This window comes from Mytilus edulis, chromosome 1 (genome assembly GCF_963676685.1).
Source record: "Mytilus edulis chromosome 1, xbMytEdul2.2, whole genome shotgun sequence".
NCBI lineage: Eukaryota > Metazoa > Mollusca > Bivalvia > Mytilida > Mytilidae > Mytilus > Mytilus edulis.
In genome coordinates, this window is record NC_092344.1 from 31,637,753 (window position 1) to 31,661,083 (window position 23,331).

General features: G+C 32.2%; 2 protein-coding genes across 2 annotated transcripts; both read left to right on the plus strand.

Annotated features, from left to right (window-relative positions):
- The first annotated feature begins 1,214 nt into the window (after positions 1-1,214).
- Positions 1,215-9,286, plus strand: LOC139529741 (protein shisa-5-like). The gene is made up of 4 exons (XM_071325615.1): positions 1,215-1,361; positions 6,653-6,737; positions 7,382-7,542; positions 8,919-9,286. The coding sequence occupies exons 1-4, from the start codon at positions 1,307-1,309 to the stop codon at positions 9,047-9,049; spliced, it is 432 nt and encodes a 143-aa protein (XP_071181716.1). The 5' UTR covers positions 1,215-1,306; the 3' UTR covers positions 9,050-9,286.
- Positions 9,287-13,704: 4,418 nt separating this feature from the next.
- LOC139529705 (uncharacterized) lies at positions 13,705-22,137 on the plus strand. The gene is made up of 4 exons (XM_071325561.1): positions 13,705-14,139; positions 15,097-15,261; positions 19,951-20,133; positions 21,547-22,137. Exons 1-4 carry the CDS (start codon positions 13,932-13,934, stop codon positions 21,801-21,803), a joined length of 813 nt encoding a protein of 270 aa, XP_071181662.1. The 5' UTR covers positions 13,705-13,931; the 3' UTR covers positions 21,804-22,137.
- Positions 22,138-23,331: the final 1,194 nt, after the last annotated feature.

Here is a 23,331-nt window from a genome sequence, read left to right on the forward strand (position 1 = left end):
TTTTGTTTTACCAACAGTGTGTCAGTAATTCCACCAGACATATGGTTTATACCTGTTGCGTATATACGCTTAATTCTTGTAAACATTTCATCAGATTTCTTTTACAGAATTGTGAACTAACTTACTATGAAAAAACTTGTGATATGAAATTCTTGATGTATTACATCAATCGCGTTTATATTATATATAACATGTCATGTCCAGCGTTATACATATTTATTATTGTGCTATCTCACATTGATATTCGTTCTCGCTATATGATAATAGTATGTCTGTGTATGGAATAAGGTCCATCTTTGTCTGATCTGTCCAATATTAAAAGTTATCTTTTAAGTTGCATTTTGAATAAAGTATCATACATTTTAAATATACTTATGGAAAAAAGTATTGCAACACCTTGATTTTTTAAACCTTGGAAAAGCAGCCTCCTTTTTGGGATAAAATTTGATAAAATATTTGTATAATAATATTGAGACATTGTTTGTGATAACATTGGCAGTAAAGTGAATTAAAAAAAATGTATGAAAAATATGTTTTTATAAACCACAATTTTGATGACAAAATGAAGTAAATTTTGTACAAAAAAATCCATTTTACAGTTTTTCTGTAACCGAACTTTACAATGTCAGACATTTCAAAAATAAATCGTAAGATGAGTGTTCACATCATGGTTATATAAAAAATACGATAACAACTATTTCGCTCCGACTCAGGTCCAAGTTTTTTTTTTAAAAGCAATCTTTAAAAAAGAAAAAATAGTAATGCGTATTTGCATTATTTTAAAGTGAAATATGTGTCTAAGCAAGCGATTTAAGGGTATTAATTCACTTAAACATATCAGATGTTTTTAATGAGTGTTTGTATAAATTCAAATATATATATTTTATTGCTAATCAAAGCGCCCACAAGGAGCAGAACAATCAACATTAATTACATACAAATGATTACAAGTGATTCAATATGATTAATTAAGACACAATGTTATATAAAAAAAAAAAAAACAACCAAACCAAACTAAAAAATATTTATTAAGACAAGTACAAGAATACAACAAGCACAATGTTTAATAATATAAGGGGGGTCACTGGGCATTTCTATATCTATATATCATTTAAGGAAACTTTCCTATATGAGAATACTTTCATATATATGTTACGCATATACAAACTTAAAGTTCAATAAACCTTTTGTGATATTTGATATTATCTATACTCAGTTTTTAAAGAACTTGACAAAATTACACAAACTATAATTATTTAGAAGTTAATTGCAATTTAAATTCAGTCTAAAGTAAAAGAGAGAAAATATGGATCTTCTACGCCGTATTTTGTACTCTGCTCTTCTGAATTTGATATTCAGCGGTAAGTGTTCAATAACTGATGCATCGAATAATCAATAACCATTTATTAGTAAGGTATATATAACATAAAAACAAAAGCATGAACATTATATATATAGGATCCTTTACTATAGATAATTTAGCTGATCTGTAACAATAACATCTTCATGCCTTATATATCATGTACTGTAGTACGCCGCTAGATTAAAACTGACGTGGAAAGGTAACACATGGCCAGCGAAAGCTCTTTTATTGAGAGCCCAGGTGGTCGTGTGGTCTAGCGGGACGGCTGCAGTGCAGGCGATTTGGTGTCACGATATCACAGTAGCATGGGTTCGAATCCCGGCGAGGGAAAAACCAAAAATTTGCGAAAGCAAATTTACAGATCTAACATTGTTGGGTTGATGTTTAGACGAGTTGTATATACATTATGTACACAGCCATGTATCACCATCATTGATGGCGATCCGATGGATACATCTGTTGTAGAGTTGTCACTGACTCAGACGTACTTATAAATATAATTATTTTCTGTGACTGTATATTACATTAATTTGTAGGATCCTTTACTATAGATAATTTAGCTGATCTGTAACAATAACATCTTCATGCCTTATATATCATGTACTGTAGTACGCCGCTAGATTAAAACTGACGTGGAAAGGTAACACATGGCCAGCGAAAGCTCTTTTATTGAGAGCCCAGGTGGTCGTGTGGTCTAGCGGGACGGCTGCAATGTAGGCGATTTGGTGTCACGATATCACAGTTACATGGGTTCGAATCCCGGCGAGGGAAAAACCAAAAATTTGCGAAAGCAAATTTACAGATCTAACATTGTTGGGTTGATGTTTAGACGAGTTGTATATACATTATGTACACAGCCATGTATCACCATCATTGATGGCGATCCGATGGATACATCTGTTGTAGAGTTGTCACTGACTCAGACGTACTTATATATATATATTATATATATATATATGAAACAGTTTGAGTTAAATGTAAAACCTTATTTTAATGGCGCACTTTTGTTTTTCTACTAACAGTCGTTTTAAAATCATCTTATAATTTTGTTTTACCAACAGTGTGTCAGTAATTCCACCAGACATAAGGTTTATACCTGTTAAAAGAGGGACGAAAGATACCAAAGGGACAGTCAAACTCATAAATCTAAAACAAACTGACAACGCCATGGCTAAAAATAAAAAAGACAAACAGAAAAACAATAGTACACACGACACAACATAGAAATCTAAAGAATAAACAACACGAACCCCACCAAAAACTAGGGGTGATCTCAGGTGCTCCGGAAGGGTAAGCAGATCCTGCTCCACATGTGGCACCCGTCGTGTTGCTTAAGTGTTAAGTATATACGCTTAATTCTTGTAAACATTTCATCAGATTTCTTTTTCAGAATTGTGGACTAACTTACTATGAAAAAACTTGCGACATGAAATTCTTGATGTATTACATCAATCGCGTTTATATTATATATAACATGTCATGTCCAGCGTTATACATATTTATTATTGTGCTATCTCACATTGATATTCGTTCTCAATATATGATAATAGTATGTCTGTGTAAAGAATAAGGTCCATCTTTGTCTGATCTGTCCAATATTTAAAGTTATCTTTTAAGTTGCATTTTGAATAAAGTATCATACATATTAAATATACTCATGGAAAAAAGTATTGCAACACCTTGATTTTTTAAACCTTGGAAAAGCAGCCTCCTTTTTGGGATAGAATTTGATAAAATATTTGTATAATAATATTGAGACATTGTTTATGATAACATTGGCAGTAAAGTGAATTAAAAAAAATGTATGAAAAATATGTTTTAATTAACCACAATTTTGATGACAAAATGAAGTAAATTTTGTACCAAAAAATCCATTTTACAATTTTTCTGTAACCGAACTTTACAATGTCAGACATTTTAAAATAAATCGTAAGATAATTGTTCACATCATGGTTATACGCCAAAGAATCAACATTTGGTGCAACCTCCATGCACACGGATAACCGCCTCTTAACGTACTCTCATGTCTGCCACCAATCGACGAATTTGTTGATGAGGTAACCGCAACCATTCCTGATGAAGGGCATTGTTTATTTCAAGAAGTGTTTGAACAGGTGGTGTCCTTTCCCGCACTTTACGTCCAATAGTGTCCCATATATGCTCAATATGGTTCAAATCCGGGCATCTGTCAGGCCAAGGAAGATAAACCGACTTTCATTGGACCAAAATATCCTCCCCCAGATGCTTTATTTCTAAATTTGGTGACCTCTTCATCATTTGATATGGGCCACTTTATGTTCGTAAGCAAAAGCCCCCGAATTGGTCTTCTCAAGCAGTAGTTATAAGTCGATTTCAAACAGTTCTTGTTTAAAGTCTCCTGCAAGGCAACCACTAGGATTGCACTGTTTGCAAAGGTTTTTTCGTTACCAACCTTTCTACGGCTTGGTTTCCCTAGCTGGTGTTATAGAGGGTCTTCCTGATCTCGGAAGAACTTTAACATCATGTGTTGCCTGATTTCCAATCATAAAACGACTTACAGTGGAAAGCAGATGATGATCAACAATACGTGCAATTTGTCGCACCGATAAACCTGCAGCTCTGATGCTGATAATCTGCCATCTTGCTGCAGTTGAGAGTTGTGGAGAACCCATAACATGGTGTCAATCACATAACTTTACAAACTTTGTTATTTAAAGTGTGGAAAACAATGAGGATAAAAACATCTGTTTGATTGTTTCCGGGTACAGTAGTTGCATGTGCAAATTAGAACTTATCGAGTCAACATTTATTGATTAAACTTACGTGAGATTTGATTAATGTTTAACTAGTTCTATTTTAATAAATAATATCACTAAACAATATAAATTTTTAAATTTGAGTTTCAATTCGGTGGTGCAATACTTTTTTTTCCATGTGTATATAATTTAAAACGTTGATTCTAATCTAAAGACATTATAACATGATTGCTGTAGAAAATAAACTCATGTTATTTTCTATTTCAAAAATAAGTAATATAAATTTGATTCAAAAGTTTACTTAATCAAATTTTATATCATATCCAGCAAATATGTTGTTTGATTAATATCAGGCGGCAAAATGTGCATGCAGATTCAGGAAGAGAAAAACTTAAAAATAAGAAAACAATGTAGGGTTCGCTAAAAATTATGTTGACCGAGACAAAGGGTTGAATATTCACATTCGCTTCTGGGGCATGGTTTTCGATCGTATCATAAGATATGCCATACGATGTATCTTAGGACATATTTTATTATCTTCTTATGACTATCATATGATATGTAATATGATGTCAATCAAAGCTATCGTAAGATAGTCATAGCTATGATGATCTTATGACTGTCATAAGTGAACATTATATTCTATCATTTTAGATAATGATTACAAAATGATGAAAATAAATGTAAAAATGAAAGTATGATCATATTAATTATTACCATTCTTTGTATTTAAGAATATTTTTTTTCCATTCTATTGAACATGAAATTTCATACAAAAAGGAATTAAATATGGTTTGATAATTTGTTTAAATTTAGTTTGTAATATATAATAAATATTGAACTTCGCATTCATGTGTTATCATACATGCATTGTTTTTAATTGTGAATACTTTTAAGATTATCAAGTACCCGCTTAACAAAATGCCCGTGCAAATACGTTAATATAGTACTTTACTAGGAAAGAAATAATATGTATATTTATTATACAAAACCATGAATTAGAAAATTATTCCAAAGTGTATGTCGCAGGAGATTAAAGTTTTAATTTAAGTTGTTGAGAAAAATAAAATATTTACTATTTAGCCAAGGGTTCGCTAAAAATTATGTTGACCGAGACAAAGGGTTGAATATTCACATTCGCTTCTGGGGCATGGTTTTCGATCGTATCATAAGATATGCCATACGATATATCTTAGGACATATTTTATTATCATCTTATGACTATCATATGATATGTAATATGATGTCAATCAAAGCTATCGTAAGATAGTCATAGCTATGATGATCTTATGACTGTCATAAGTGAACATTATATTCTATCATTTTAGATAATGATTACAAAATGATGAAAATAAATGTAAAAATGAAAGTATGATCATATTAATTATTACCATTCTTTGTATTTAAGAATATTTTTTTTTCCATTCTATTGAACATGAAATTTCATACAAAAAGGAATTAAATATGGTTTGATAATTTGTTTAAATTTAGTTTGTAATATATAATAAATATTGAACTTCGCATTCATGTGTTATCATACATGCATTGTTTTTAATTGTGAATACTTTTAAGATTATCAAGTACCCGCTTAACAAAATGCCCGTGCAAATACGTTAATATAGTACTTTACTAGGAAAGAAATAAAATGTATATTTATTATACAAAACCATGAATTAGAAAATTATTCCAAAGTGTATGTCGCAGGAGATTAAAGTTTTAATTTAAGTTGTTGAGAAAAATAAAATATTTACTATTTAGCCAAGGATTTGTATAGTAAGACTATACAAATCCTTGATTTATCTTAATAAGAAAAACAGCAAATATTTTTATTGCAATTAACATGACATTATACATGAAAATTTAATTAAAAAATAGTTGATAATCATAAGATCATCATAAGTCATGTCGCGAGGGTTCTCAAATCACGACAGAAGTGATGTCAAATCGTAACTTTCGAAAACAGATCTTACGACTATGACACGTCCTAAGACCACCATAAGACATGTCGTATTCATAAGCTACTTTCGAAAACAAGGCCCCTGATCCATAACTAGTTATTGCATATATATTACGTAGAAATCGTATAAAACTATATCGGGAGCAATTCTGCAGTCTGGTAAGTTGTTCTTGGCCGACGGTATATTTTTCATGAAATGATTGCAGTGCTGTAGTGCTATCACTGATTAAATCAAATTACACACATGTAAAAACCATTCATGTAGAATTATCAGAGACGAGTATTTACACATTAGAAACAACGCATAAAACCAGTAAATGAATTTTTTTTATCTACATGTCTATTGCAATTTCCATCTTCTATCTAGAATGTCTCTGCAGAGATGGGAAGTCCATAAACAGTGACAAAATCAAACGCTATCAATTGACGGAACACGTGAAAAAAAAGCAGCTGCCTTTTTCTATTATATGTGCAACCGAAAATCTATATAGATGTATATTGCGTTTCATCAATGTTAAAATACTTTTGTATATTTATATATGTTCCTCCTTCAATATTTTTCAATTAGAAATAGATAAAGATTTGGTATTTTTTCAGTTTTGGAAGTTTATGGCGAATACTGTTACTACTATTATTCATCCTACTATGGTTATTACTATGAATGTGATAGTACAACAAGTGGGTATGTAACATTCGTTTCACAGGAATTCTACAGGAATTTACTGAAATGTCTTTGTCAACAACAAAACTTCGTGACCGAGATTCAAAATTGTCGAACATGTTAATGGTGAATACTGCTATGACTACATTTACCTTGTTTATTTGGGATATCACATCAATGATTTTGTTTGTTGTTTTGTTTTTATTAAGCATGACTAATATTTTTTCTGTCTATGAAAGATAAGATAAAAAAAATTGGTGCACACTGCATAACCCGCGTAGTGGGTTATTTAAAATGTGCACCAATTTTTTTTCATATGTTATTTTGAATAGGCAAAAAAATACTACAGTCATTTCTTATAATCTAATTCTTTTTTCCATTTTTAACCGGAGTAAATCATGAAAAAACGTCGGTGACGTCACGGTCACATTATGTCAAACTGACCATTCTAGAGAAAATGGTTGATTGATTTCTAATTTACGTCCAGAGGCAAACATTGGATAGATTTCCGGACGATAATATAACTATGTTCGTGATAAATAAATATAACATTCTTTGTACTAGACAGGTATGCTGATCATAAACAATCCTTTATCTGGATCTTTAAACTTTGCTTATATATTTGATATACATTATTTATTGATACTTTATATTTACCGTTTCAGTGGTACCATAGCCGGGGCGGTAGTAGGAACTATAATTTTTATAGTTATCATTGTTGTAATTATTGCTATCTGTAAAAACCACAACAGAACAAGGATAACAACTATTCGTACCCCTCACACTGGGGGAACAACTGTTATAACACAACAGCAGCAACAACAAGGTAATCTGAATAACAGAGAATATGAAAAAATCAGGATAATTTCTGGTTTTGATGCATGTTCTTGTTCACAAAAAAAATAAAATTATTTTTGAAGATCTGCATATATGGTTGGTATGGAAAACAGGTCTCCGGGTGCGGGAGTTTCTCACTGCACTGAAGATCCATTGATGGCCTTCGGCAGATGTCTGCCTTTTAGTCTTGTTGTTGTCTCTTTGACAAATATCCCTATTTCCATTCTCACTTTTATTAGGTTATTATCTTTTCTTATCTTTAATAAACATATCACAAGAATGGACATGCTTAACCAAGATTTCTTTTTTTCTTAATCATTAAATTGGCTAAGCATACGTGTCAACCTTTTAACAACACACCAATCATTGACATGTTAAAAAATGTTAATAAGCTTCGATCTCTTGCTTAGTGTCATACACAGTTTAAAATGAAAAAAAGGTAATAAAAATAATTCTCAATTACACGGATATTTGTATCTGTAATGATCAAAACCCTGAATATCTAGCATGTGCATAGTCTTCGTTCCTTGAAAATTGTCTAATTCATAGTTATGTTTGTTTGTAGTATCAATATTTATTTGTAATTCAATTTCATTTAGTTAAACAATATGATACATTTTTTTTGCGGGTTCATTGTCCCATTCAGCAATTATTATACACAGTGACCTGTCCAATTGGTCATCGAATCACGCAAAAAAGTCGACGCAAAAAAAACCAACCCAAAAACCTAAACGATCTACAATATTATTTATTTGTCTCGGCTTCTGCAAATGAATTTGTTCCTTCAATTTTTCACTTGTTTTTTAGTCCACTGGTAGTGAGTTACAGTATCAAATACCATTAAGGAAAAGTCCATGTGCTATTTTTTTTATTTTGGTTTAGAAATTTTAAATATTGTGACCATCGATACCATCGAACAAATAAAAAAAAAATATACAAAATTGTTCATTGACGTCCGATGTACCGTCAGAGGCAAATATTACATACATATTTGAGACGATACTTTAATTATGTTATTGAATTGATAACTTTCTTTGTACTGGGCTGGTCATAAACACTCCCTAATTTTTATCAAGTAAATAAACAACTTTTATGCTAAAAAAAAAGGATGAAGGGAAAAAAAACATTATATCTTCAAGTTCTTTTGAAATAAGAATAATGTGTGAAGACGTAGACGGTTTAAAAAGCTCATTCTTTTCAAGTGTTTAAGCATCAACTTATAGAGAAAAACTTGTACAGAAAATATAATAGCCATTTTCAAGCTTAATTAGCAAGAAGACATCAAGCTTTTTAAAGGAAAGCTTTACGATTGAGTAGTAAAAAACAGTTTATAATGGATATATTTCGATGTTATTGTCATTTCAGCTCAACCACCAATGATGTATGGTCAGTATCCTCAGCCAGGAGGCGGAATGTATAATCAACCACCAGCGTATCCGCCGCCTCAACCAAACTATCCACCACCTCAAGGAAGCTATCCACCACCGAGATACTAGCAGTTTGTCGACTACAAGCAAACTATCAACAAAGATATAAACAATGTTTTAAATTCATACACTACTAGTTCTATATTGTGAAAAAAATATATTTCTCATATATTTTTTTTTTTTATCTTATATCATTAGATATATTATCCACTGAGTAAGACATACATTCCTAGAAAATTATATATGATAAATGTACTTTTTACAATTAATAAACTGTTTTTTCTGTTATAAAAACCTGGTGATAAATGTAAAGTCTTCTGTTTTTCATGATAAACTAAAAGGAATATTTTGTGTTCATTAACATTTTGATGCTACAAAAATGTCCTCTACAATGAAATAAAAAAAAAAAAATGTCTAGTTGGATTTTAATAGCATATGACGATTAGTTACTTAATATTTTAGATTAATGAGGTGCCATCGTTTTGAGCAATCATATATCGCAAAAAAAAAAATTAAAAAAAATCGAAAATGAAATTGAGATAAGCACTGAAAATGTTGATACCCTGGTAAGTTTTCCTGGATTGAGGTTAAGTTATATTTGTGATTATTTTATTCGATTGTTTTGTCAAAGTGCCGTTTGTATTTCGTTCACCATGCAAACGAAAATTGATACCAAAAGATTAACAATAAATTTTCGATATATTGTTAAAGTATTGTCACGTACAGAACACTTACAAAGCTATTATAAAAAGGTCGTCTTAAGCATCTCAAAATATGGTAGCTTCTTTAATTGAATACTTAACCATTCCATCGATCTTCATTGATAACAATGTTCCTTCAAATCAGCAAATTCAAATCAAGATCTTATTTCATATCATTCGGTTGTCTGCCAAATCGTTTTTACAGCTACACGTGGATGTCATTGCATGCAATAAAGCTATCCTAAACAATTATTTATAAAAATGCCATTCATTTTCTTATATATTATATTATTCGGTTGCATCACTAGTTTTAGAACAAATTGAAAAGAAATGGCATGGGGTAAGTATCCATGACTCAACATATATATGTAAAGCAACCCAACGTGCTTTTGTTGCTATTCTTTACCTCGAAATGACAGAGAGGCCATCAACACATAGCGAAAACTCTCATTTGACTGCAGGTATAAGTCGGCCCCTGACACCAGCTTGATCTGGATTCTTTGCAAACTGGCTCCTTCGCCCACACACTATCAAAAAAGTCTGGTTGCTAAAAAAAAATAAGAAGATGTGGTAGGATTAGAAATGGGACAGCTCTGCACAAGAGACCAAAATAACAAGAAAATTAAAAACTAAAGGTCATCGTTCGACCGCAGCTCAACAATGAACGGAACCAACACCGCATGGTCAGCTGTAAAGGGCCCCGAAATGACAAAAAAAAAAAAAAGAAAAAAGAAAGAAAAAAAAAATAACTGTCTGATATTTTATTTTCAAATTATTGTAACTTTTCCAATTTAATTTTTCGTAAAATCATTCTCCTTAAATATTATTTCTTTTTAAACTTTTGTTTAATTTAAACAGTATGTTTCAATACGTTACATTGACCTTAAAATCAGAAACTTTCTGAATTTGAAATTCGACAACCTTTACTATTTCAATACTGAGGTAATTCATAAAAGTCCATTAACAGTACTCTTAAGCATAATAATCGAGTCTAATATATTATTCATGTCTATGTTTATTTGGTTGAGTGTCCCCATTCGAAAAACTATTATGATAATATTAGTTTATCTGCATCAGCGACAAGGAGGACTTAACTCATAATAGTTTCATCTTGGATATGATACTGCTTCTAGTGCTTGTTCAACAATGAACATTATTGTTTATGCTGTTCATCATAGATACCAGGACTAAATTTAGTATATACGCCAGACGCGCGCTTCGTCTACAAAAGACTAATCAGTGACGCTCGAATCCAAAAAAGTTAAAAAGGCCAAATAAAATACGAAGTTGAAGAGCATTGAGGACCAAAATTCCTAAAAGTTTTGCCAAGTACAGCTAACGTAATCTATGCCTGAGGTAGAAAAGCCTTAGTATTTCAAAAAATTCAGAATAAAGCTGTTATTCTTTATAATTAACTATATTGTAAATTGTTAATCATTTTACTGATTTATCATCTCATTTTTCTTTTTTGAATAATTGTTTTCGAATTTCATCATTTCTTTCATACATCAAGTGTATGGGCGTTTTTTTTTTTTTTAATAAAAACGTACTTTCTTGTCCCAGCCACTTTAAAAAAAATGTGTTTGATCTTTGCAAGTAATTTTTTTGTGCAGTCAGTACATTGAATTAGATATAACATTTTTAAGCAAAGAAACAGTTTATTTTTTAGAGGGATTGATAAGATATTGATTCCTGAATGGTCCAAAACAACCAAAATGGCATGTCCCTAGACCGCCTGTTCAACATTCATACTCTCAAATATCGTAAAAAAATGTAGAAATAAATATTAATTTTACTTAATATAAGTTCTTTAATAATTCAAAAGTATGTTTAGAGCCAACATATTTTAATAAACAGCTTTTAACATAGGATTTTTTATTTTAGAAGGTGTGTCCCTAACACAATGTCCACTACGAAACGAAGTCATTAAAACTTGCTAATAAACAGTTTTATAAAAATCAATGTATTTTTTTGTTTGCAAGAGATATAAACATTAGGGTCTTACAAAAGAAGTGATGCTTTTATAACGGCAATTAAACTGTTGGTAAGAAAAATTGAGCACATCAAATGGACCAGAGTGATACCGTATTTTTGTAAATGTCCACTACGAAACGGGTCAAATCTCCTTCAGTATCTGGTTTTAAAATTGTGAAAAAAATATCAGTGTACAGCTTAATAACGCTTTGATGAATACAGTCAGTCTTGTTACTATTGCAATATTGGGGTTGTGAGAAAAAAATAAAACATGTGAATACGTCCCCTACGAAACGGTCCCCTACGAAACAGTACACAAATTATGAAAATTATATAATTTTAAAGAGTATTTAAGATTGCACTTTTTGTTTACAAACAAGTCTATAATAGAGGTATTCAAAATAACTCTTGTAAATAAATTTTAGACTAGTTGATTTTCCATTTTTTTTAGGTCTGAAAGGAACGCTTTTATTGAAAAACGCCCGTATAAGTATGGGATAAATGTCACAAGCGTTATCATACTTGAGTCTATGATTTAAAGGCCTGTATATATTAATGTAAAAATGACGAGATGTGGTATGATTGCCAAAAAGCATGATAAGACAATTATCAACCAGAGTTTAAATGAAGTTAAGTACTAAGCAGTTACAGGCCCCTGTACGACCTTTAACAAAATGCAAAACCCAAACCGTATTATCGGATTTAATACGAAGGCCCCGAATGAAAATAACAAAGCAATTTACGAAAATATGACACACATGAATCAACACCACAGGCTCCTGGATTTGAACATACAAACAAGGATTTTTAAAAATCACTTTACAAATCCTTGATACATATAAAGAATGTGACAGGTTAAACATGTGTGTGATGACCATGCAATGACAGTTGTTGAACAACACAACACACTGAAAACATCAGTTGCAACGGTTTAACTCAACAGATCGGTACGAAGCACAAAAACACTGACGTAAAAACAAATAATAAAAACAACGAAACACGTATCCTTTCATATACTGAATGCTAGTTCGAAGAAAGTTACAACTAATAAATAAATCATGCACCCCCAGGGCTAAAGTTTTAATCAGTACACATCCAACGGATATAGTGTCAAGACGATTCAGAATGTGTTTATAAGTTATTCAGATGACCAATTAGTTTTCATGGATCGTATTTACGGTCAGTATAGATATAATCATTGTGCAAATAAAGGATCTGCGATTTTCATTTTTTTCTAATAATTCTACAGACAAATTTTCATTTACATTCTGCGTGTCTGTGAACGAAATTGGTAAGGATGTTTATTGATTTATGGAAACGAAATCCCTGATGGTGATCAGGGTTTTGAATTTGATCGTTTCTAATAAAGATCAATGCATAAAAGGCCCCAACTAATATAAGGTGTTCTTCCTCATTTTCAAAGTTGAACTAGTTCTGTCAAATCTGCCCTGGTTAACTGTGATTGTTAGCTACATACATTTATACTCGTTTTCGTCATGTTACGACCTGAATGTATTGCTATTTCGAATGATATAACAAATAGTCTTTTAACAAACCTGTATTAAATAAAGAAATGTCTATATTGAAATAGCGACTAATAAAATACACCAACTATAGAGAAATAAGCATATTTTACCATCTTGGGAAATTTCACTAGTGTAAAATACTAGTACATAGTTGACCCGTTATGTCAAAAGTGTCAACACTTTTAATACCCATGTCGTTCTTAAGTTTCAATAAAAAGACCGTTATATTTATTCATATTCTAATCCCCACCTTTCCTCTATGATATTTATTTAGATAAATGGTCAAATTATTATTATGATAAAAAAAATCAAATCTAAGATTTAAAAGCACACACGTTAAAATATTCACAACCGAAAACAACATATAAGCTTAAAAGTCAAGATAAAACACAAAAAACGTAAAGTCTAAATACGAAAAAAAACGCGAATCATGTTCATAGTTGGAATTAGGCAAACATTAAATTAAAAAAAAAATCATCTTTCTCCCTCTTTATCTATTTTTCTTTTTTTTTGGTTTTCCCTCGTCTCAAAATAGACATGCTACTTAGGAGAGATGTATTTACGCCATCATTAAAATTAATTCTTTTTTAAGTATTTACATTAACGTTAAACAGATATAATTCTGCATTTACATCTGTAAACGGAAATTTCAACTTAAAAGGTGAACACCACTATTGTATATATCATATTTATTTGGTTAAAAGTACTTCATTTAGAACATTTGTTTTTCCTCACGTCAGAAAACTTACAATGGATTACAAGCTCGTGCATAGTGTGCAGTACGACGACTGCAATGTTCAAAGAGGTACCAGTAATGAGTCCGAGTCCATGTGGTACAAGAGACCGGTATGGAAATGGTTCTTTGGGGGTCTAGCTATTGGTATGCTTATCTCTATTGTTATTTGCTTGGTTGCTGGAACTATTTTGTTCAAAGGATTTCCTAGAAATACTAATTGTGGTGAGTAGGCCGTTAAAATTATGGTAAATATCAATGATGGCTTTTCGTTATAAATTTTTTATGTAAGTTCGTGTTTTTTCTTGAAGGTGATTGCAACTAAATATGATTGTAAAAACAAATGTGTATGCCTTTAGATCATGATTTCATTCAATAAGATAAAAAAAAAACAATTGTGTATGCCTTTAGATCATGATTTCATTTAATAAGATAACATGTATAGCACTTATTACTTTAAAACTGCAAGCTGTACAAATGTGCATTCTACTGAAGCCAGTTAGCTTCTATACAGTGGTACTTTTACACCGGGCCCCTTTTACACTGTCGTATGTATAATACCTTAAAACTGACTGATAGACAGTGAAAATTTAATCAATTCTAAAAAGTCGTCCTTTAGAAAATTTTATTGTATTAAGAACAAATGAGAAAATCTTCCTTCGTATGAAATTTATGATGTATCAGTTAAACACATTCCTCTATCTATGTACAAGTAAATAGTCCTCATATGAAACCCCGTAGACATATAAAACTATTAGTGTCGTGGTTATGATAATATTTTCATTCATAAAGATGCTCACATGTTCTAAAGAATGTTATAACATTAACGCCAATTTTTCTGCAATAAATGTCTCTGTGATGCTCGAGGGTTAATCATTTGAAAATATAAAGCTTATAAAACAAAAAAAGAAGAGCTCAGAAATTAAAACGGAGAAAAAGGTACAGCCAAATAAAATTAGGTAAGGAATCTAAATTTGCACGAGGGAGATATATTCCTTAGTTTAGATCAATTTCCAAAAGTTTGTAACATATCAACATATCAGATTGATTTGAATACGTTTTATTGTTGCAAACAGCAACCGTGACTCCGGATGATTTGATTGGGTTGATGTCTCTATGAAGCATGACACACATTTGCTTATTCATGCATATACACAAATATCTTTATATATTTTTTTTCAGGATCAAGTCAAAGTTTGCAGTACCAGGTCAACACATCTTTTAAATTAATAAAAAATGAAGGAATTACTAACGGTCTAAAGCAGATGTCTACACCAGCGACAACTACTTTTTATCTACCCAAATCCACTACTGCTCTGAAAACAATACACACATGCCAAGTTGCAGGTACTGTTAAATTTTCTTTCAAATCTTATTGTTATCATAATTGGACAACATTTTATATACGTTTTAATAAATCATAATTGATAGAGGTGACAACACTAACAAGAATATGTTTTAATTTTAATCATGGTGTTATAGTTATTTTTACAAACTTTAAAGGTTATGGCAAGGGTTGTGTAACTGCAAACATGTTAACCCCAGCCAAATTCTGTATGAACCCTCCCGTATCAGGAGCCTGTAATTAAGTGGTTGTTGATTGTGGTTGTTTATCATGTTTTTGTCGTTCATTGTTATTGTTACTGTACATAAATCAGGCCGTTTGTCAATTCAGGGCTCTTTTAAACTAAATCTGTGGTATGGATTTAGCCCATTGTTGAAGGCTGTAGAATGACCTATATTTGCTTGCATTTACGTCTGTTGGTATCTGGTTTGACGAATGTCTCACTGGCGATCATACCATAAATTCCTATTTTTATAAGATATTATGTCTAGAAACAATATTTGTTTTATTTTCAAAATTTAAGTGTACGCCCGGGCGTTTTGATGTAAACGTAGTTACGCGCATGACAAGATTGATTATTTGTGAGTATTAACACCACTTTCTACACTTGGGATATATCCTGGATTCCAGTTATGATCGACGGGGGAAGCCGGAACTTCTTCAGATTAAGTCTCCCTATATAATTGTCAACTTCTTTTCATTAAAATGCAATTGTTATTATTTTTCATAAGTTCTATCTTGTTATGTCTATTTGTTTGCTTTTCTTTGTTGTATACACCAAATAGTACATCATGTTCATAGTTTGAAGAAATAATAGACACAATTAATGTAATTCTAATAACATATAAGAACTACTTATAAAGATATAAACAAGGTGAAATTGTATAAACAAAGAAAACCTTGAATAAATGATCTTATTACAATTGTCTTATATTTCTGAATTGCCCAATCCGACACGTACGTATTATGTTGAGTACCATTTTCCTGTACTACTCTCAGTCGTGTGATTTAAGGAGGTAATACACATTTTAAGAGACTTAGTGAAAATGATTGACTAGACGTTTTTGATCAAGTTGTTTACCCAAACCCCAACCCTCATTGTTTGGGTGCGTTTACGATGAATATTGTTTTCATTAAGTTCCATTCTAGTACGTGCACACTACAATATTGTTTTCATTAAGTTCCATTCTAGTACGTGCACCCTACAAGTATTGTTTGTAGTGTATTTAAGAATAAAAATAACATGAGCTCATAGATTACCGAACATAAGTTGAAATAATAAGAAAATCTTTAAACAAAAATAGATTTCAAAGAAAGGGAGGACGGGAGGCATTGCCCCAAGCGCTTATATATAGATAAGAATATTCGATTATCTTAGATGCTCGTAAAAAATAACAAGATTGTTATTGGCAGGAAATGGCCACAGCATTTATTAACAGATATGATATGTACTATTATATGAAATACAATTTGTGATATGATATATGCACTATTATATGAAATGCAATTTGTGATATGATATATGTACTATTATATGAAATGCAATTTGTGATACATGTAGATTTTTGAACTAAAATTAACTGATAAAAATGCATATGTGTCTTTGAAAATGTTATATGATGATCGCCGAATATGTTTGAGGTGGCAGACCATATATGAAAAGGGGAAGTTCAAGATAAGCTATTAACCCTGGAAATCAGAGGCTAATGCTATCATACGATTACAATAAGTCTGTAAACTGCAAATATGTTATCTAAGCGCAGCGAAATCTGCCATAAATCAAGCGACTAACCCTGGATATCAGAAGTTGTCGCTACCAACGCAAAGTTTACATGTTTGAATGTAGATTTCTTTCCAAGTTATCCATTCAATTTCTATATGCATGCAAGTCCACTCCTCGCCCAGGATTCGTCTTTTTTCTTGAATGACCGTCTCGTCATTAAAACTTTTGTACATCTTTCCACATTGAGTGATGGTTTAATCGATGTAGACAATACAATTCTGAAATAAACAAACAAAACAAAACAGCAGTATCTTCCGTAGGTATTGCATTCTACTAATTTGAGGGAGGGTGGGCGGGTTTTAGAAGATAAATCCATGGCTAAAAATGCGTCTGTTTTTCCTAAATGTCGACGTCAAAGGAGGATTATGGGTAAATCAATCACTTGCAAAGATCGATAATCCAACTAGAAACCAAATACTATTACTTGACGAAGTAGTATAACGACGGACAGTGGTATGAGCACTTTTTAAGAGAAATATTGCATCGTATTTTGTCAATATTATCAGGTATACGAAGTTCTGCATACAAAGCTAGGCTATTCCAGGCGGTTTTTTCCTGGCTTGACGTGGTATTTTTATCATGGTTCGGGAGTTAACAGTTCAAAATATGAGCAATGCATGTTCTACATATCATGCTTTAAACAAGAATGATGTCAAAATTTACAAGAAATATGTAGAAATTCATTTGGTTTCATCTAAGACCGATCAGTTTGGTAGAAGGTTAACTATACACATTCCTGCGCACTTAGGCAATTTGTCCAGTGGCTTTTATTGCTTTACTATTTGCCAGATAGACTTGTAGTAGGTGGACCGCTATTTTGTCTTTTGATGGTTAGCTAGTTTGACTAAATACCAATTTTCTGCAATACTCAAAATATCTATACATGCTTTAGGTATTAAATATTCTCGTTGTTCTTCTCTTTGTAAAATACACCCCATCTTCTGCTAGAGACTCGTGTTTAGCTTTTATGTAGGGATATCGAATGTAGCATCCATGCTTTGTCATGTGGACAACAATGGAGCTGTTTAACAGACGCCTGCACTTGTCCATACATTACAATTCCCATTGTTTGAAGACCGTCATTGCAGTCTGGGCAATAAAACTTGAGACCAAATCAAGTTGTATCAGGCAAATCAATATATAACCTTGACATAAATTGAACAAACTGATAATGAAAGTAACCTAGTTTGATATTTTATATATATCATTTCCCACTGTGCACTATAATATAGCTGAGAGGATCTTCAAATCTTCGCATTATATCAATGCGATTCTTCACCTTAGAGATAGTTAATCCATCAGTAAAAACAAACCTACCATCAAATGTTCGCTCTTCCCGGTCGTTGTCTTGCTTCCAAAAACACATTCTTAATAATTGACGACCAAACAATCCAAACCCTTATAGGAGAAACAGCAACATATACACAATTAAATGGGAATTCGTATAATTATGTAACGCAAATATGCACCCGCTTTCAAACGACCTAAATATTTTTATTGGATAATCCATCAACGACACATGCTATCTCCATATATATATATAGGAAGATGTGGTATGAGTGCCAAGAGACAAATCTCCATCCAAGTCACAATTTATAGAAGAAAACCATTATAGGTCCATACCTATGTTGAATGTAGAATTATTGTGTACGTCCTTATGAATAAGAATAAAAACGAGAAAGAGAAAAAGAAAAACGATTTAAATTGTAGACTTTTATTAAACGGACAGTGTCCACGAAAAATAAATTTACCACTATCATCATTGCTATTTAAAAACGACTGTCATCTTTTGAAAATCATGACAAGCCGTGAAAATGTCGAATTCCGCAGTCAAATTATATTAAAACACAAAAAGATTTTTGGAACGTGTGAGTCTTATAAAGTTTTTTGGTATTTAGACATATGATGGAAATTGGCTGCTGGAATAACTGGTTACTTTCTTGATTTGCTGCTAAAGGTGGCTGCTTCATATAACTTTAGCTCATTTGAGATTTTCAAAGTTTAAGTGGTGATCCGTTATAAGGGATATATCAATATATCGTTGGAACGGATTTATAATCTCATTCTGTGAGAACGGATTTAACAAATATACAGCATTTTCCTTCCCTGGCTACGTAACAGATAGAAACTATCGTGATCAATTTATATTTTCATTGTGAAAATGTATTGCAAGTAATATATTTATCATTACTTTGCATAAAAGTGGATTGTGGATATTTGTCGAAGAGATAGTAACCGAATGATGAAAATAATCAAAATAATTACTTGTAAATGAGAGACGAAATATACCAATGAAAGAGACATTCAAACTCATAAGTAAAAAATAAACTGACATTACAATGGCTAAAAAAGCAAAAAAAAAAAAAAAGCAGAAAAACGGCAGTAAACAAAACACATCATAGAAAACTAATGCCTGAGTAAGCAACACGAACCCCAGCAAAAACGCAGGTGATATCAGGTGCTCAGGAAGTGTAAGCTGATCCTGCTTCACATGTGGCATCCATCATGGTGATCGTGTACTAAGTAAAAAATCGTTTCAATAATAAGTCTATTTCGTTAATTAGTCTCATTCGGAAAATATTACCATACGTAGCCCTAACTCGAATTATTCTGCGCCCTCTAGCGGCCTATAGTCTATCGAGGTGTAGCAATCGGAGATTAGACGGAGATCGGCGGAATATAACGACTGAAACTATTCGTGTTAACGTAGCCCGTGAAGACAATAATATACTTTTAAAATATACGAAATTGCGTACAACATTTACATTTAAATTTTATTGTAATCTGACAATTTTCTCACACCTTCCAATAAAAAAATATTCATGATCTTATATTTCGTGTTCCTAAACAAAATATAACATGGAACTGAACAAGTTCGATTTTGATGCTATTCATTTTCTTTTATTAGGAGGATGTAACCAACCACCTAAGTTACAAGATGGAATGGAATGTGTGTTTGAATCTAAAGATGGCAGAACATCCGTCCGGTATACTTTACTAGCCAAGCAGAATGTTGATACAGTTGATCATTGTCCCGTGTCATACTGTCAAGGACAAAACTACTGGAGCATGTTCAATGCCTCTTTATCAGGTATGCTCTATACGAATAAGAGACAGCAACGGCCCAATGAACGCTATGCTATACGTTTTGGGAATTATTTTACGAACCAAACAAAATATTGATATAGTTGATCATTGTCCCAAAAAGTGTTCAAAAGGGTTTCATCAGGACTGGTATGTTATATACTAAAAATAGACAGAAATAGCCCAATGAACGCTAAAATATGTATTCTGGGATATTAGCTGCCATATTCATGTTGTCAAAAGTGTATTACTCGTATAAAGAAAACTGAAGCCAGCTATTCCATGGTTACGTCTTGTAATTATAGATTTTCTCGCTTGAGCTGGTACGGCGAAAGCATGAAAAGCAATCGAATTGAGATGACCAATGATAATCTGTTTATCGCTATTTTACCTATGACGACGTTGTCAATTTCATGTCAATCTGGTTAGCAACGCCACGTGCCTCCTTAGTTTTAGCGATAATTTTTCATCTCAAGCGAGAAGCATATGAAAAATTATCACAAAAAAAAAGATCAAATTAAAATTGCACAAACTAGCGATAAAGTTATTTCTCTAATTCTTATACGACATCCTTTTCTTGACCGGTTGGTTATTTTCTATTTCTCTACTTTTCTTTGTTAATTTTTATATTTCATGATCAGCGATGTGAGTAAAGTATTTGTCATCACAGCAAATGAATGGTAGAAATTTAATTATTACGTTACATTTTCTGAATTTCCTATTTTGAAGTCATGAAAAAAGGCGATCATGTCTGATGTCATCACATATACAGAAAACAACTTTCTGCAATTCTTTGAAAAACGCATGATAAAAATCAAGAAACAGATTGAAATTTCAACAGTTAAATTATAATTATTGAAAAAGCTAGACAAGCCTCGCGATTTGAATATTAAAGTTTAACTGTCTCCAGTGGAGAAATATCATAACATTCTTATTGCAGTGATGAAATTTAATATTTTATCAACGTGTAATTTGTAATTTGTTAAATCTCTGTTCTTCATTGGTCAATATTCAATTATGACGAACAATTGTCTTGCTTTCCTCTGCATTTCCTAATGTGACGTCATGAATAAAGGCGACCATGCCTGATGACGTCGTCTAGAAAGAACACATCTGGTTAAGTAATGAAGATATAACTCAGAACTACAGTTGCAAGATCAAGATATCAATACCTGTTTTATAATTATTGAGTTTAATAATTATTTCACAATTACCATCAATGCGCCAAAACGCTTGGCCTATACCGGTCGCCGGAGACTGCGGTGTAAGCACATCACTATAATTAAACGTAGAACATAACAGTACCATCACCACATTTTAATACACTAACAATATAATAGACAGTAACTGTTGTATAATATCTCAAAGTCAACGCAACCAACGTCTATTATACACATTGAATACATTATTTTTTTCACAGCAAATGAATGTTACGCAACCGGTTCCTATGGTGCGGTATATAACGGAAAGATTACATGTACAGTAACTGGTCGCACCTGTCAAAGATGGGACCGTGATTATCCACAAAAAAGGAATAGGAAACATATACCATCAAATTCTGATGATCTCCATAGTAACTACTGCCGGGATCCAGGACCTCCGTACGACGGTAAACCATGGTGTTATACAACAGATCCTAAAGTCAGATGGGAATTTTGTCACGTACCACTTTGTTGAATATTGTTATTGTAAAAACTCAAGATGTAGAAAATTGGTGTATTTCGTGAGAAAATGTGGACTTCACGTCAAAATGTTTGTACAGTTAATTTTTTTTTTTTTTTCAGTTTGAGAATAATTGTTTTCGTTTTTCATGAAGTTTGGATATTACATGTTATCGTATACTTTCTATTTAAGAAAAACAACATTATAAATCAAATGTTCAATGTACATTTTATTCAGTGTATGCCGTCTTCACAACCAAAAGAACTTTTACAATGATATTTTTTCATCTGTTATTTGTATTAATTATGTATTATACGTTATAATATATTTAAGTAAATTAAAACATATTATAAACTTCAGAATTATAAAGATTGCAAGTTTCTAGGAGATCCGTAGATGGTCTGATACTAAACCATTTTTCTATCTGTATTCAAACAGAACCTATATTTGCATTGGCAAAATTCCCGTCCTACTTTCCGTACAGTTCTTATCTATTTTTTTTATGGTTGTGTGGGTTTTTTTTCAGAACACGGCTCCTTAAACCAGTTGTTATTCTTTCTTTTTTACAAATATGTGAGTCCCCTTAAACCTACAACAGTTACTTGCCACTCATAATTGATGGTGATACCGGGGAACTCGGAAATGGAATGATAATTACAGTGTGAAGTATATCCGTGTATTAAAGTTCGAAAGAAGCTTAACAATTGGGTATTGTTAATACCCCAGTCCCACTAGGCCACGATCGCACTACGATCTGTGAAAAAAATGCAAATTTTAATGATCGTAATACGATCGTGTAGATCGCAGTAAGTCGTATCACGGTCGTGGTGAAGTCTTCAAGATCGTGATGAGCGTGGCAATTCAAAACAATCGTGGTGCGGTCGTGACGAAATCAGGTCGTAGTAGAAGCTACGCTTCCACTACGACTATACCACGCTGTTCACGACCATAGTACGATATTAGCACGCCCTTGCCGTCCTCATCACGCTCCTCTTACGACCTGACTACGTTCATACTACGACCATTATTCTCATTGTCATTTCCCCATAAAATATATTAATTCTCTCCAGGTTTTGTTTGTCTGTATTTAATTGGAACTTCTTGTCCATTTTCTCTAACGGCTCAACCATGCTTCTTGTTTTCATATAGATTAGACCATTGGTTTTCCCGTTTGAATTGTTTTACACAGTAATTTTGGGGGCCTTTTATATCTTGCTGTTCGGTGTAAGCCAAGGCTCCGTGTTGAAGGCCGTATCTTGGCCTATAATTGTTACTTTAAAAAATTGTTACTTGGATTGAGAGTTGTCTCATTGGCACTCATACCGCATCTTCTTATATATGACACATCTGTTTCATATCTGCTATCGTTCACTAAACTATCGTCATTTCAGCTTTATGGACCAGCAATAGGTTGTAACTTAGGCCGGATTGGTCGGTCCGACATCTCTACTTGATCAAGATTCGTTACTATCAGTGCTCTATTTGCCTCTACATCAACCCTAACACCACGCCCACGTGTTCTAGTAGATTTTGGTGGAATGAC